Source organism: Ursus maritimus, unplaced genomic scaffold, assembly GCF_017311325.1.
Source record: "Ursus maritimus isolate PB19 unplaced genomic scaffold, ASM1731132v1 scaffold_2, whole genome shotgun sequence".
NCBI lineage: Eukaryota > Metazoa > Chordata > Mammalia > Carnivora > Ursidae > Ursus > Ursus maritimus.
Genome location: NW_024424452.1, coordinates 43458436 through 43472740, shown reverse-complemented (window position 1 = coordinate 43472740; position 14305 = coordinate 43458436). Strand labels below are relative to the sequence as shown.

The following is a 14305-nucleotide window of genomic DNA, read 5'->3' as shown; positions in this document are numbered from 1 at the left end:
CCCCCCCCCCCCCCCCCCCCCCCGCCATGAGACATTTTCAGTCTTTTCCTGAGTCCCTTCCCTGGCAGTCTGTAGGGGTCCCCCCCACCCCCCAACCGGCACCCACTCCTCACATCTTCCTCCTGCCCTTTCTCCCTCCCCAGGACTCTCCCCCTTTAGAATCTCTCATCCTTTTATTAGGCAGAACAATTTAATTGCTGTATTGTGTGACTCCAGCGTTTCCTTAGGGTCTCCTACTCCAAAGAAAGTAATTTCTTTTGAATAAATACAAAGTCTCCCTAAGAGGAATTTTGGGGAATATGATTTTCTTCATTTCATTACACAGACTAAATTGGATAAGTTTTAAAAGTAAAGGTTTTCAATGCTAAGAAATTTGGTAAATATAATAAGGCGCTTTACCAAGTCCCAGGTCTCCTTAGTGTAAAATGGCCTTTCTGGAGCCACATCCGGGCTGGGAGAGCTGCCTGGGCTTGCGCCCGCCTTTGTAAATCCTCGTTTTGGTGAGACCCCGACCGGTCGTTATGTTATCAAGAGTCCATCAGTTCAGGGACAAAGGCTGGCTCTTCTTTCTAGCTTAAACTCCCCCTGGGATCCTTAATACTCTTTCTCTGAGAACGGACTTCTTGATTTAAGGTCAAAAATAAGTCACGTGTGGGGCTGTGTTCTGTCAGCCCCCTGAACTCTGGTCTGTGACCTAGTCCTTGTTGGCTCACGATCAGCCCTTCCCAGTTTTTCCAGTTCCCTGAAATTCTAGCGTGTCTCACCTCCTAAGATGAAAATTTCGTGCAAATATAACCAACATCTTTCATAAATTTATCGAGGCTAGAGCCGATTAGAAAAATAATGAAAACAGTTTTCATTTATTAGCAAGGGGCAGCTGCAGGTGCTTTACACACACTTAGCGTGTTCTGTTTCTCTTAACCACACAGGAGGCGGGCCTTGGTATTGCCGTATTGTCCCAGGCAACTGAGGCTGTGAGAAATGAAGGGGTTTTCCACAAACTGTACAACACTGTGACCCCCATCGATGTGACCTCTGGGCCCATGCACCATATGCTTCTGCACTGCCCTGAAGTCTCTGATGGGCATCCTCAAAGTTTAGGTTCATGTAACCTAACGGACTTGGAGATCATTAATCCTATACCCTCACTTAAGAGATTTGTAGATTGGTAGCAGATGTCCCACTTAGAGCCATTTGGATCCCAAGCAAGAATTGTTTGATATTACATGTTCAGAGACACCCTGGAGGTAAAGTTACTAAGTTAGCTTACCGAAGGATTTGGAACACCTTGTCCTTAATGACCTTCCAAATGAAGACGAAGACCATGGCTTTCTAGGACCAGGGCCCCTCTCAGGGAGGGGCAACACATGAGCTGACTTACCACCAGCTCCTTATTTAAATGATCAGTGTATTACTATCAACTTTGAGTAGCAGATGAAAGTCTTGAATGGGCATCAAAAGGAGTAAACTTGAAAAGAATGTTAGGAGCATGGTGGCTGTCTTGCTTGTGGGCTTGGAACTGGGTGTCTTGGATGCACCAGGATTGGTCAGGAGGACTGAGATTGCATCACTGGAAGGAGGGGTGCTGTAAGGAGAAGAACAAAGTTGCTAAGCTCAAAGCCAAACTGCTTACTTCGAAGTGTTTTCTAGGACTCTCGAAGCAAGTTTTTCTCCCCATGGAAATCTTCCAGATGTTTTTGGCTGCTTATTGCAGATAGGTCTGTGGTATGGCACTGCCAATTAAGTTAGATTGTACTCTGCATTTCATAGACGTTATGGTTTTCCTGAGGGTGGTGTGATGTCTGTCTCTACTGAGTCTGAAATAGATCTGCAGAACTGAGCAAAATGTGCTTCATTAGACATTGTTCTTTCCTATGGCCAGAACATGCTTTTCTTGTTAGAAAATATAAGATGGTGGAAAATATTTAGTTCTGAAATAATAAAAACCAAGGGTTCCATCATGTATTCCTTTATTACAAATATTCATCAGATTTCTATGTGGTAACTAGCAAATGTTGTAAGCAAGACTTGGAATGTCACAGCTCTGCTGGAATGCATATTCTAAGGAGAGAAAGAAACAAGGTAAGAAACAAGGAATAAATGAGTGAAAGAAGTGTTATAAGGACAAAATACAGATGATAGGATCTGTGGCAAGGAGCTGCCTTACATTGAATGGGTGGTCAGGAAAGGCCACTCTTTGGAAGTGGCATTTGAGACGGAAACCTCTTCTGAGTGACCAGATAGAACCAACCAGGCCATAATATAGGGCAGGGATTTGGCACATTTTTTTTTCCTGAAAAAGATCAGATAGTAAATATTTTAGTCTTTGCAACCTGTGTAGTCTGTCTTAAATCTTCAACTCTGCCATTACAGCGTGAGTGCAGCAGTAGATAGGAGAAATGGGTGTGGTGTGTACCAATAAAACTTTTTTAAAACAGGCAGGGTAGAGGAGTTGAATTTGGCCATAGGCCATGATTTGCCGTCCTCTGATCTAGGGGAAAGAACATTGTAGGCAGGGAGCATAGCAAGTTGAAAGACCCAAAGCTGGGTTCATGCTTTGTATTCTTGGAACAGAAGGAAGGGGTTTGGCTGGAGGGGATGGTGGTGGGAGTGAGAGTTAGTGGTTGGAGAAACAGATAATATTCAGGTAGGTCTTTGCACACCTGGGGTAGATATTGGCCCTTTATTCTCACTGCGGAGGGAAGCTGCCAGGATAATTGAATCAGGGGATGGTGACAGTCTGATCTGCATTGTATGAAGTTTTCGGTTGCTGAGTGGTGACTGTTGGATGGTATGGGAGGTGAGCAAGGAGATGTCTTTGGAAGCTGAGGAATCCAAGCAAAATACGGTCTTGAAGACAGGGAACACTGTGTAGGGGTAGCAGTTTGAATCGCTCTCCACGGTCCCTTGTCCGTATATGAACTTTGAGCTTCATTTCCTTCAACAGCTGAGTACAGATAAAATCTCTATTTTATTTGTTAGGACAGAACAAGACTATACGTCAAATGTCCGACACATGGTTAGCTTTCAATTATACTGGTTCTTTCCCCCATCTTTGTCTATAGATCAAATATTTTCTCCTTTCTCCTGTCCTTCCTTTTTTCCTCGTTTCCATATCTCTTTCCTTCCATCGATACTTAATGACGAACTGGTTTGCGCAAAACATGGTACTTGATACTTAATCACACTGGGAGACCTCGGGGTATCTTGATTTTAAACATGTTCTGGCTTGTGTAGTTGTAGGACCAAAAAAGCAAACCTTAAGATCTTTCCCTTTTGTTTTTCTCTTTATTTCTTTAGTAAGACAAGCTGCCATTTTAAAGTTCTAGATATTTAAATAATAATGGAGAAGAAGCCACCTTGGGGAAGATGTCATTTGTTTTGGGAAGAATCTCTTAAAGAATCAGTGATTCTGAAAATATATTAGAAGTTATATCCTGGGGTAAGAGAAAAATATGTATAAATTTTCTACGGCCTGACAAAAATGCCTTAACCTGTAACCCTTGCAAGTATGCAGCACAAGCAGATTGCTGGGAAGAGCAAGATTCTTAACACATTCACAGTGATTAAGGTGGTAGGTCAGGATTCAAGATCTCGCCTTCCACCCCGTCACCATGGCTGGGGCAGGGCAGATGAATCATGAGTCAAACTTTGTTCCAACTCTTCCTGTCTTATTCATCTTTTGCATTTGTACTTTCGACAAAATTTAAAATTAAAGCCTAAAGTCATCCCACATTTTCCCACTGAGTGATTTACCTTCCCAGGGCAGGTATATTGTCCGCTAACTTTTTATCCATCTTTATGATACAGGATAGCTTTGGAAAATATACTAATTTCAAATCAGCCATAGACTGGCTAGCTTCATGTTGTTGGACAAGTCCCTTAAAAATTTCCAGACTCTGTTACCTCATTTGTAAAATGAAGTAAGTAGATCATTTCCATATCTCTTCTAGCTCGGTGATTGCACAAAAGGGCCAAACTGCACATCTGCACTGTAACTTTGAGGGTACAAAGGGGAAAGGATGAGGCAGGAAAGTAAACTCTAACCAGGTATGAGGAGACACAGGAGAAGCTGTTTCTAGAGAAAGCCCTCTATAGCACTGTTTTGAAACTATGTCCTACTCCTATTACATATTTTAAATTACTTTGGTTGGAAAAATTTTCATAAACTATCAACAAATTTTTAGTCCTTAATTGTAACTCTCTGCCATGTACCCAAGCCCCATTGTGCACAGTTCCTGAGAATCCGGGACCAGGAGAAAACAGCAGAAACGCCTTAAGATAGTATTGTACAGCAACTGGTATGTGGATCTGGACTTGATTGTAAGAAAGATAGACGTTCTTTCTCCTTGCTGGGATACCTGTACATGACCGAAGCCCAGTGAATGTTAAGGCACAAAATGATTGAAAGTAATTAGAATGATTTTTCTAAGGCAAAGGAAATAGAGTTATTAGAAGAGAGATTCGGGGTTAATGCACTGAAGGAGAAGGATTAACTCTAGGTTCGCATTCATTACCTGGAAAAAACTCATTGGACTGTGTGCTCACACTGCGGGGATTTCACGTGCAGAGAGGACCCGCACGTCGGGCGTCCAGGAACACCGCATTTTTGCATGTAACAGAAATCGGTATTCATATTAAATCCGTTTCATGTGAGGATGAGCCAAAAAGGATTATTTTAAAAAATAGAAGCCACGTTCTCTTAGATCTTTTTTTTTGTACCGAAGAAAACGAGGTGGCAATCCAAATGCTAAAAACTAATGACGGAAGAAAGTAGTGAACGTCTGTGTGATGGTATATTATGAGGCCTTTAAATATTACCCTTATGAAGAGTCTGCAATAGTACGGAGGAAATCTTTTACTATATTAAGTGGAAAAGTGTGACTCTTTATATAAAATAAAATCTCAGTAATGTAAAAAACAAAGCCTAGAAGAAATGTGCTTTATTAGAATGCCCAGTTGGACTTTTAAAATCACTCCTATATTCTTATGTGTTTTATATTTTGTTTTTCTAGAACGGGCATATATTACTTTAGAATGGGGAAACTCAATACCTTGAAAACCTTGTGTTGGGATCTGGGGGATTCCTGAATGTGTGAGGAATCTACTGGGTTGTTTTAAAAGGAACAGTTCTGTGTTGAAGCAGAGAATCACAAATATCCGGTAGCGATATGCTGAAGGTAGGGATGATCTTTTCTGAAAGGGGAACGTTGGGAATGATTATTACAGGTATCCTATCATTGGTGTCCATGTCGAGTTTCAGTCTTCTGGCTTTCCCAGGCTACAGATACCAGAAGGTTCTTTCTTCCTGAAGAGGTGAAAGCCAGGCAAGGGAGGTAGACAGGGTACTGAGCATCAGCTAGCAGAGCAAACCCACAAAACAACACCAACAGGAAATGAAATCCTGCTTACATTAAAACCAAAATTAATGCGTGCAGCAGAGGAAAGCTCTTTGCTCCTTCTCAGTGAGCCCTTTTCTAGTTGACCCCTTTCGCCACCTGGTCTTCATCAGCCACTTGAATGCTGCTCATTAATTTCAAGTCTCAGCCCTCAATCTTCCATTTCTCTCTGTGTGACCTCGCCCTCAGAGTCTCACAGCTTGACTCTTCATCTTCTATGGATGGCTCCCCATTCCCTATTCTCAGAGGTTCTCACCTACATTTCCAACCTTCTGCTGAGGTTTCCACTTAGTCTTCATAAGCACCTCAAATTCATTGTGTTTACAACTGAACTCACCCATATTTTATATTTTTTATGAACCACCTCATACTTTTTCCACTGAGAATGAGAAGAGTGATTTTGCATTCTATCCTCTTCTTCGAGCTCCATATTGAATCTGGGCTCCAAGCCTGATTTATTCTTTGTAATACTCCTATAATATGTAACATTTTTCCCCCTCCATTCATGCACTCATCATTTTGGCTCAGGTTCCAGTCATCTCATTATTGATGACATTGTAAAAACATGAAAAAATAGTCTGAATGTGGTGTAAGCGTCTCCATTTAAGGCTAAGTTGTGTTTCCCCTGGGATTTAACTGTCAGGGTCAGGCCTACAGGAATCTATTTACATAACATACTTTGTATGTGATAGAACTTCTTCTGTGAAGGGATTTGTGTAGGGAGAGAGGAGGGTGACAGGGAGGAGGGTGGAGAGGTATGTCTTCTGTTTTCTAGTGTGGTGTCTGGAAGAGGGGCTGCTGGACAGGCTGGTTTCATGGGCGCCGTTATGCATAAGCAAGTCTGTCTCTGCTGTCAGGTAATAGGGAGTGATGCAGATTGGGGAAGTTTCTCTGCTCTCAAGACCGCGAGGACACAGTGCAAGTCAGCACAGGCCCTGTTGCCAAAATTTCTAGACATAATTGAACCAAATGACACAAGGAAACAGTACACAGAAGTTGGTAGTGTGTGTGTGCCTGTGTGTATAGGGGGTTAGACCTTAGGAGGCGTGTCCTGTTCCTGAATGGGAATGGTCAAGAGTACACAAATATGTAGAATTGATTTTTGACAAAGGTGCCAAAGCAATTCAGTGCAGAAAGGATACTCTTTTCAAAAGGGGAAATTGTAATAGATATCCATATGTTAAAAAAAATGAACCTTGACCTGAACCACCCATCTTACACAAAAATTAAATGTATCCTAGATCTGTGTAAAACCTAAAACGATGAAACTTTTAGGAGAAAATCTTCATGAACTAGAGTTAGGCAGCAGGTTCTTAGATGTGATACAAAAACATAATCATTAAAGACCAAATCGATAAATTGAACTTCAGAATTTACAAATCTTTGTGAAATAAGCAACAGACTGGCATGAAATATTTTCAGGTAACTTTTCTGACAATCGATCTTGTATCCAGAATATATAAAGAACTCTGAACGTTTAAAAGCAGGAAGACAATCCAGTTAAAAATGGCACAATATTTGATCAGACATATCACCACAAAGATAGAAGGATGATAAACACCTGAAATGCTGTTCAACCTTGTTAGCCATTAGATAAATATAAAGTCAAAACACTCTGGTATAAACGTATACCTGTCAGCATTTTTTATCTTCGCCATTCTGGTAATATTAACAGCTTACAAGGATGCGGAGCCCCAGGGATTTTCATATTGGGAAAACCCGTCAGTAGAGCCATTCTGGAAAACAGTTTGACCATTTCTTACAAAGTTAAACACACACTTATCCTATGACCTAGCACCCCACTCCTTGTTATTGACCTAAATAAGCAGCCACTGGAAAAGCTATATTAAGAGATCTCAAAATGCTATGGAAAGGGAGGCCTGGGTGGCTCAGTCGGTGAGGCATCCGACTCTTGATTTTGGCTCAGGTCTTGAGATGGAGCCCCGCGTTGGGGTCTGAGCTCAGCATGGAGTCTGATTGAGATTCACTCCTCCTCCCTTTGTACCTCCCCCCATGCGCTCTCTCTCGTGCTCTTTCTAAAAAATCTTTTTTTTTTTTTTTTTAAGACTTTTTTGTTTATTTCACAGAGAGACAGCCAGTGAGAGAGGGAACACAAGCAGGGGGAGTGGGAGAGAAAGAAGCAGGCTCCCAGCAGAGGAGCCTGATGTGGGGCTCGATCCCAGAACGCTGGGATCACGCCCTGAGCCGAAGGCAGACGCTTAATGACTGAGCCACCCAGGTGACCCTCTTTCTAAAAAATCTTAAAAAATGATGGAAAAACCAAAATGCAATCCTAAAATATGTCCAGATAACCCATAGGAAAGCATGAAATAGAAAAACAAAACAAAATACAGTGTACTTGTGCCCTGACATGTCAATAATTATGTGAAGAAGTCTAGATAGGTCCCCTTGAAACAGAGATTGGTGGAGTAGATTAATAACATGACCCACCTATACGCTCTCCACAAGAAACCAACTTTAATGTGATATTGACTGGTAGGAAATAAAAAGATAGAAAATAACCATCATGTAAACATCAAAAGAGAGTAGGACTGGCTATGTTAATAGCAGGTAAAGTAGACTTCAGAGAAAAAAGTACCAGGGATTATAGATTTGGGGAGGAAGACCACAAAGAGAACTTCTCACTGTTAATGTTAATCTTGATTACCTGGATAAGGTGGTTTTGCAGGTTTCTGAAATGAGTTACTCTTTATATCCCACCTCTCTACCTTACCCTTTGGAAGGATGTGACTATGTGTGGTGCAGGTGACTTTGTTTCTTAAGATTTTATTTATTTGAGAGAGCGCGCATGCACAAGCAGGAGGAGTGGCAGAGCGAGAGGGAGAAGCAGGCTTCCCACCAAGCAGGGAGCCCAATGTGGGGCTCGATCCCAGGACCCTGGCATCATGACCCGAAGGCAGACTTTTAACCAACTGAGCCACCCAGGTGCCCCACAGGTTACTCTTAATATAGTTATGCTCCACCTCGAGAGTCGAGTATAAACATTATTTGGAATTCTCCCCAAAAGATTTGTCTACTCTCCCCCAAGTATTTCTATCACTCAGTATGGACTTGTATATATTTTATCTTTTGGTATATAATCTGGTCTACTTGGTTGCTCACATTCTCCTAGCATTGGCTACCGTGTATCCCGTTGGCATCCCTAAACTGTTGAGTTATTTAACCACGTTCTTATTTTCAGGCCCTATAAGACACTTCAGGATCGTCTTGTAGCTTTCTGGCCCTAGTTTTGGAGAGCCATTTGTCCAAGATTCCTAGATCCTTTTATTGGAGAACGGTATTAGAAACCAAGATCTGCATTTCTATAATCCATTACAACAGAGATCATTTCTAGTCTTCTCCTCTTGCTTGTCTGTAACGTCCCACACAAACCATGGAAAACCTGGTTTCCACCATCTGCTATCCATTTTCATATGGTTCAGTTCCAGTATACCTTTATAGCACTGCAAGGATTGTTAACCTGGACCCCTGTAGGTAACAACTTTAAAAATTAGAAGCTGGTGCTTACGCATCGTTCCTTTGGCTTTTAGTCTTCATAGACTTTGCTCATTTTCGGAGTTCTCAAGGTCAGCCTTTTCCCTTTCCCCCTCCGGTGGGCTTGTTTTGTGTTTGTAATACAGTTACATTCTTCTGCTTCAGCCTGCATTCTATTCTGGGATCTCAGTCTCCTAAAATGATTCTTCTTTCATTTGCATGCATTAAGGTTCACTCTGCTGCAGAATTCTGTGGGTTTTGACAAATGCACGGTGTCATATCCGCCATCAGAGTATCATGCTAGAAGACTTTCACTGCCCTAAGAAAATTCCCCACGCTTCCTCTCTGCAACCTTCCTTCCTCCTCAGACCTCTGGCAACCACTGATTTGTGTGCAGTCTCTATGGTTTTGCCTTTTACATATACATATAAATCTGTCTAGAGGTCAGAAATTCAGCATAATTCACCACTATACTCTCAGCGCTTAGCACCAGACCTAATCCTCTTAACTAAGTGCCAGGCTGGCTTCTGGAGCTCTAAATGCTTTTCTGATGTGCTTTTATGTTCGAGAAAGTGGATGCCCACATTGCCTAAAGTCTTAGCTGGCTCTTCGTGAAGAAGACGTTACAGCTTAAACTTCTGCTGGAGATACCCTTCCTCTGGGGTGCCCACTGGTTGGCTAGGGTGAGGCCCCTGTGGCCCTTCCAACAGGACACACATTCTGTTCTTTGGAAAAAGCTCCAGGGACAAGGTCACATTTTATTTGGGAAATCTGAGGCTCTAGGGAATTCTCTAGCACATTCCTGTCTGTACTGTGAATTGCCCTTGGGTGATGTTACACTCTGGGTAAACAGAAAATGTCTGCCAGCTAGTACAAACTCCAATTCTGTTTTCACCCTTTTTTCAAATTTAGCCTTATTTGTACAGCAGAGAGCCTCATCCCTGCCTCCTTCCTAGGGTTGTTCTAAGAACCTAGTGAGAATAATGGTTGGGAAAGTGTCTGATGGCAAGAGACCTTGCGGAAGAGGTGTTTACCGTCATGTGATATGGAGTGTGAACAGTGACCAATAATCCCAGGGAACCAGAAGGATTCCTCTTGGGTGGAGAACATAGCCAAATATTCTGTGAGTGCTGGGACCATTGAGCAGGTCAAAGAAAGTTCTGCGGCTGGTTCCTCTGGGGGTTGAGAAGGGCTGTTGAAACTTCTGACTCCACGATGTCTCATTGTAAAGCTGATCCTTTTAGACAACGTTTCGGAAAAACCTCACTTTGTCCGTTTCTCCATCACGTTGCATTATAGTGAGTTCTGCGTAAGCCCATCTGTCCTGCAAGACTGGGGGCTCCCTCCTTCGGGGCAGGTGCAAGGCTTCGGTTGACCTGGCCCACGTCTAGCACGGTATGCGGCATAGAGCAATGGCTCCGTGAGTGGTGGTTGGATGACTGTCAAGCCCGTTGCCTGCCTGCTGTTGCTTTTACTCATTCTGCTCTTCCCTTTGCCGGTTGATGACTTCTCCTAATTACTTGGAGCCACTGTAGATTCTAGAGAACCTTATGTACAGTTTGATTTTTGTCATTGCTTCTCTTAGTCCTGAGAGAGCCTGGTAGTTCTGCTGTGGTCTGGAGAGCAGATACATGCGCTGTGTGGGTTTGTCTTGTGTTTTGAAGGCTTTTCTGGGTAAGGCACCCACCTTGAGTTCCAGTGGAAGGTGTGTCCTGGGGCCGTGGTGCCCCATGTCTGAGGTCTAGCCTACTCATTGACTCAACAGCAGGTCCTTGTTCTCCTTCCCTGGGTACTCACTTGAGCCGCAAACTCTAAATCTGTGTGATGCCCCTTGATCGGCCTCTGCCCTGCTCTCTGATTGTCTGATTCAACTTCATCACACATGCATAGTTATTTCTGTGCATTACCTCCAAATACTCTACTCACATTCCGTTTCCCCCAATTTTCTTGGCTTAGAGTCGAGAGATCCTTAAAACTTCTTACACGTCTCAGTGGAGCTGTGTAAGGACAAGAAGGATGCCAACAATTCACACAGATGCCTCCTATACTGAATCCTAGTTTTCCCGAATCTTGGGTGATTTCCATTGTTTTTAAAAGTCAAAGCTGAAATTTCTTAGTTTGGTGCACAAAGGCCTCACAGTCCGACCCCAGCCTACCCTTCTGGTCCCATCTCCGTCCACATTCCCCCATCGTTCCTTGGCATTGGTACGGGGACTACTTTTTCATCTCCTGGGAGTATCCTGTTCCTTCTCCTTGGGATTCTTTTCCTCCAATAATATTGCTCATCGGGCACTTCCTACAAAGGTCCTAAAGCCAGTTCACGTTGTAGGTCTCCTCCGAGACTTCCCTGACACCACCAGCATGTTCTCTCCCTCCCCTCCTCCCATCCTCCTGCAATCTTTTGTATAATACAACCTATTACAAAAAAAATTGGAACGATACTTTTTAATGTTGGTTTCTGCCACTAGAGTTTGAGCTTCTTGAAGCCAGACAAGCAGGGTTTTTTCATTGGTCTTCCCCAGATTCCAGAACATGGCCCCTTCATTGTTATTACCCATTACATGCTGTCTGAGTTAACAACAGCTGAAACGACCCAGGAGGATCTTTGTGCCCTAAGACTGACAAGATCTGGAATTGTGAGGATCTCTAATTAAACTGTCTATAGTGAATGACCGTTTTTAATAAGCAGTTTTGCTAGAAACTAGAGTAAATTAAAGCAGCCAAGGGAGGAAATCTATTTTCCCTTGCTATTTCATCCAATGGCCCCTCTCCCTATCCACAGGGTCACTTATAACTTGACATATCATGTATGAACAGATCCTAACAGGGTCGAGTTTGAGAAATCCTCATGTTCTTAAGTAGGAAGGAATTGTAGGGGAAAAAAATGCATACCGTGGATTCTGCTTTTTCTCTTTTGCCTTCATTAGAAACCAAAAAGTCAATGAAAAATCCTGGGCCCACACTATTTCCTGACCTTTCTTCAGGCAATTCCTGTCTCTGTTAGTATATTTACACATAAAACGGGGGGCTAATGGTTTGTTCGGGGGCTTTAAAGTTTTCAGACTCCCCGTTGGATGCCGCTGCTGTTTTGCCTCCTTGTGGGGCAGGTCTCTGGCAGTCCACGGCACATGGTTCTGCTCCTACCCCTGCTGAGCGGAGATGCTGAGAGCCCCGGGAGAACGCTCCCCATCCCGTCAGGAGAGCTTCCTGCCAGTGGCCCGGAGCAGGGCCTCCTTGACCTCCTTGTTCCTCAGCGTGTATACCACAGGGTTCAGCAGGGGGGTGATGACCGTGTAGGTCACCGAGATCAGCTGATCCTGATCCCTGCTGTTCTCGGACTTGGGCTTGAGGTAGGCAATGGAGGCGCAGCCGTAGTGGACGACGACCACCGTGAGGTGGGAGGCGCAGGTGGCGAAGGCCTTCTTCCGGCCCTGGGCAGAGGGGATCTTGAGGATGGTGGAGATGATGAGGACGTAGGAGATGAAGACCAGCCCCATGGGCACGACGAGCACCAGCACACTGATGATGACAGTCAGGATCTCATTGGCCGTGGTGTCGACGCAGGAGAGCTTCATCACGGGTCGGATGTCACAGAAGAAGTGGGCCACCTTTGTGGCACAGAAAGGTAAGCTGAACACAGATGTCACTTGCGTTGTAGCTACAATCAACCCAATGCTGCAGGCCCCGCCTACCAGCTGGACGCACACTCTCTTGTTCATAATAATTGAATATCTCAGGGGGTTGCAGATGGCCACATAGCGGTCGTAGCCCATGGCCGTGAGCAGGAAGCAGTTAGTGATGCCAAAGCTTACAAAGAAGAACATCTGTGTGGCACAGCCTGCCCGTGAGATGGACTGGTTCATACCCACCAGGCTGGACAGCATCCTTGGGAGGGTGACCAGCGTGTACACGGTCTCTGAAGTGGACAGCATGCTCAGGAAGAAGTACATGGGTGTGTGGAGGTGACGGTCAGTTCGGATAATGGTCACGATGACGATGTTGCCGGCCAGGGTGAAGGTGTATAGTGCCAGGAACACAGCAAAAAGCATGAGCTGGTGCTCATGGAAGCTGGAGAAACCCTGGAAAACAAACTCAGTGATGAGAGTACGGTTCTCTCTCTCCATTGAGTGGCCGCTAAACCTGAAATGTGGATGGAGAGAAGGTGCGTAATTTCAGCAAGGCTGTCGAAGCACGTTTCTGAAATTGACTGAACTTTTTCTCAGCTGCAAACCCAGGGATACATTTCCCAGTGTCTTAAAACTTATCTCTGGGTTTATTTAAAATGCTTTTACTCTGTGGCCATCTATCACCGTTTCCTATGCATCCCAGATTCCTTTTTAATTTATTGTTTCGGTCGTATTCCCACAACAGCCCTACATACATTCCCACTTCAGCCTATTGTTCCTCCTTGACGTCTGGAATGCCCTTTCTCCTTTTCTTCTCTTGTTTACATCCTTCCCTGTTCCTCGGGGACCAAGGCGGGCATCGGCACATCAACGCCTGTGGGGCCGCGATGTTGTCAGGTGGACCTGGAAGGTCGTCTCCCCGCCAGGGCCGCCCTGCGACTTTACACCTGCATCTGCCTGTCTCACCTGCTTGGGATTATGGCTGAAACTGAAAACAATTTAAGGATTGACTGGAGACCTCCACCCCCTCCTTCAAGATCGAGTCATACCTTTGCTGATCGTTTAGGAAGGAGAAGCAAAGCTGACTCAGAAAGGTGCATCTTGTTTTCAAGGAAGAAAAGGCAGGTCTTCACCGACCGCCGTCCTCTGCCCGCTGCTGTCTGCACGACGGAAGGCTGCCGCTGGCTCGCGGCGCGGGCTCACGCTACATGGTAAACCTTGCTTCAGCTTCGCCGTCCCTAAGCGAAAAGGTGAATTTCTAGCTGACACAACGTAGTAGGCATACACCCTCCGCAGAGGTGAATAGTTGTGCCACGGAAGCTGCGGCCAATTCAGGGGTCTCATCTGAAGCTATAAGCCCACCCCGAATATGAAAGAGTTAGACTGAAGACACATCACTGTGTTGAAGGGTGGGGCTCCGTCCAATTTATGTGATATTTCACGTTTTTGTCCCATTAGACAGTAAGTTCCTGCAGGGTACTTAAATTATATTCTGATTTGCTTATGCATATTCAGAAAGACTTTTTACATAAAGTAAATCATCAGTGATGAAGGTTAGTAGGCATGGAGACCTCCAAGTTTATAAAAATTTACTTAAAAGACATTGGCTACCAGCTGTTAATCATTTACACTAAAAACGCTGAGAGTGAAGCTGCAACGGAAGAAATTTCCAAAGAAAATCATTTGACACCCAAATATGTGGCTAAAGACACTGATCTTCTGTGAGGCCTCTGGGCAGAGACTAGGCAGTGGTCCAGCCACGGGGAGGCCTGCCCCCTGGGTCCC

At 44.2% G+C, this 14305-nt stretch overlaps 2 protein-coding genes across 2 annotated transcripts in view; one reads left to right on the top strand and one right to left on the bottom strand.

Moving 5' to 3' along the window:
* LOC103672059 (putative olfactory receptor 10J6) overlaps positions 1-13018 on the bottom strand; it is a 122560-nt gene extending 109542 nt beyond the window's left edge. Inside the window, exon 1 of the mRNA XM_008700713.2 lies at positions 12503-13018. Coding sequence (XP_008698935.2) covers positions 12503-13018 — 516 coding nt within the window. The remainder of the gene's footprint in view (positions 1-12502) is intronic.
* Positions 1-14305, top strand: part of LOC103672062 (olfactory receptor 10J3-like) — a 143243-nt gene that overhangs the window by 42073 nt on the left and 86865 nt on the right. The gene's annotated exons all lie outside the window — the stretch shown is intronic.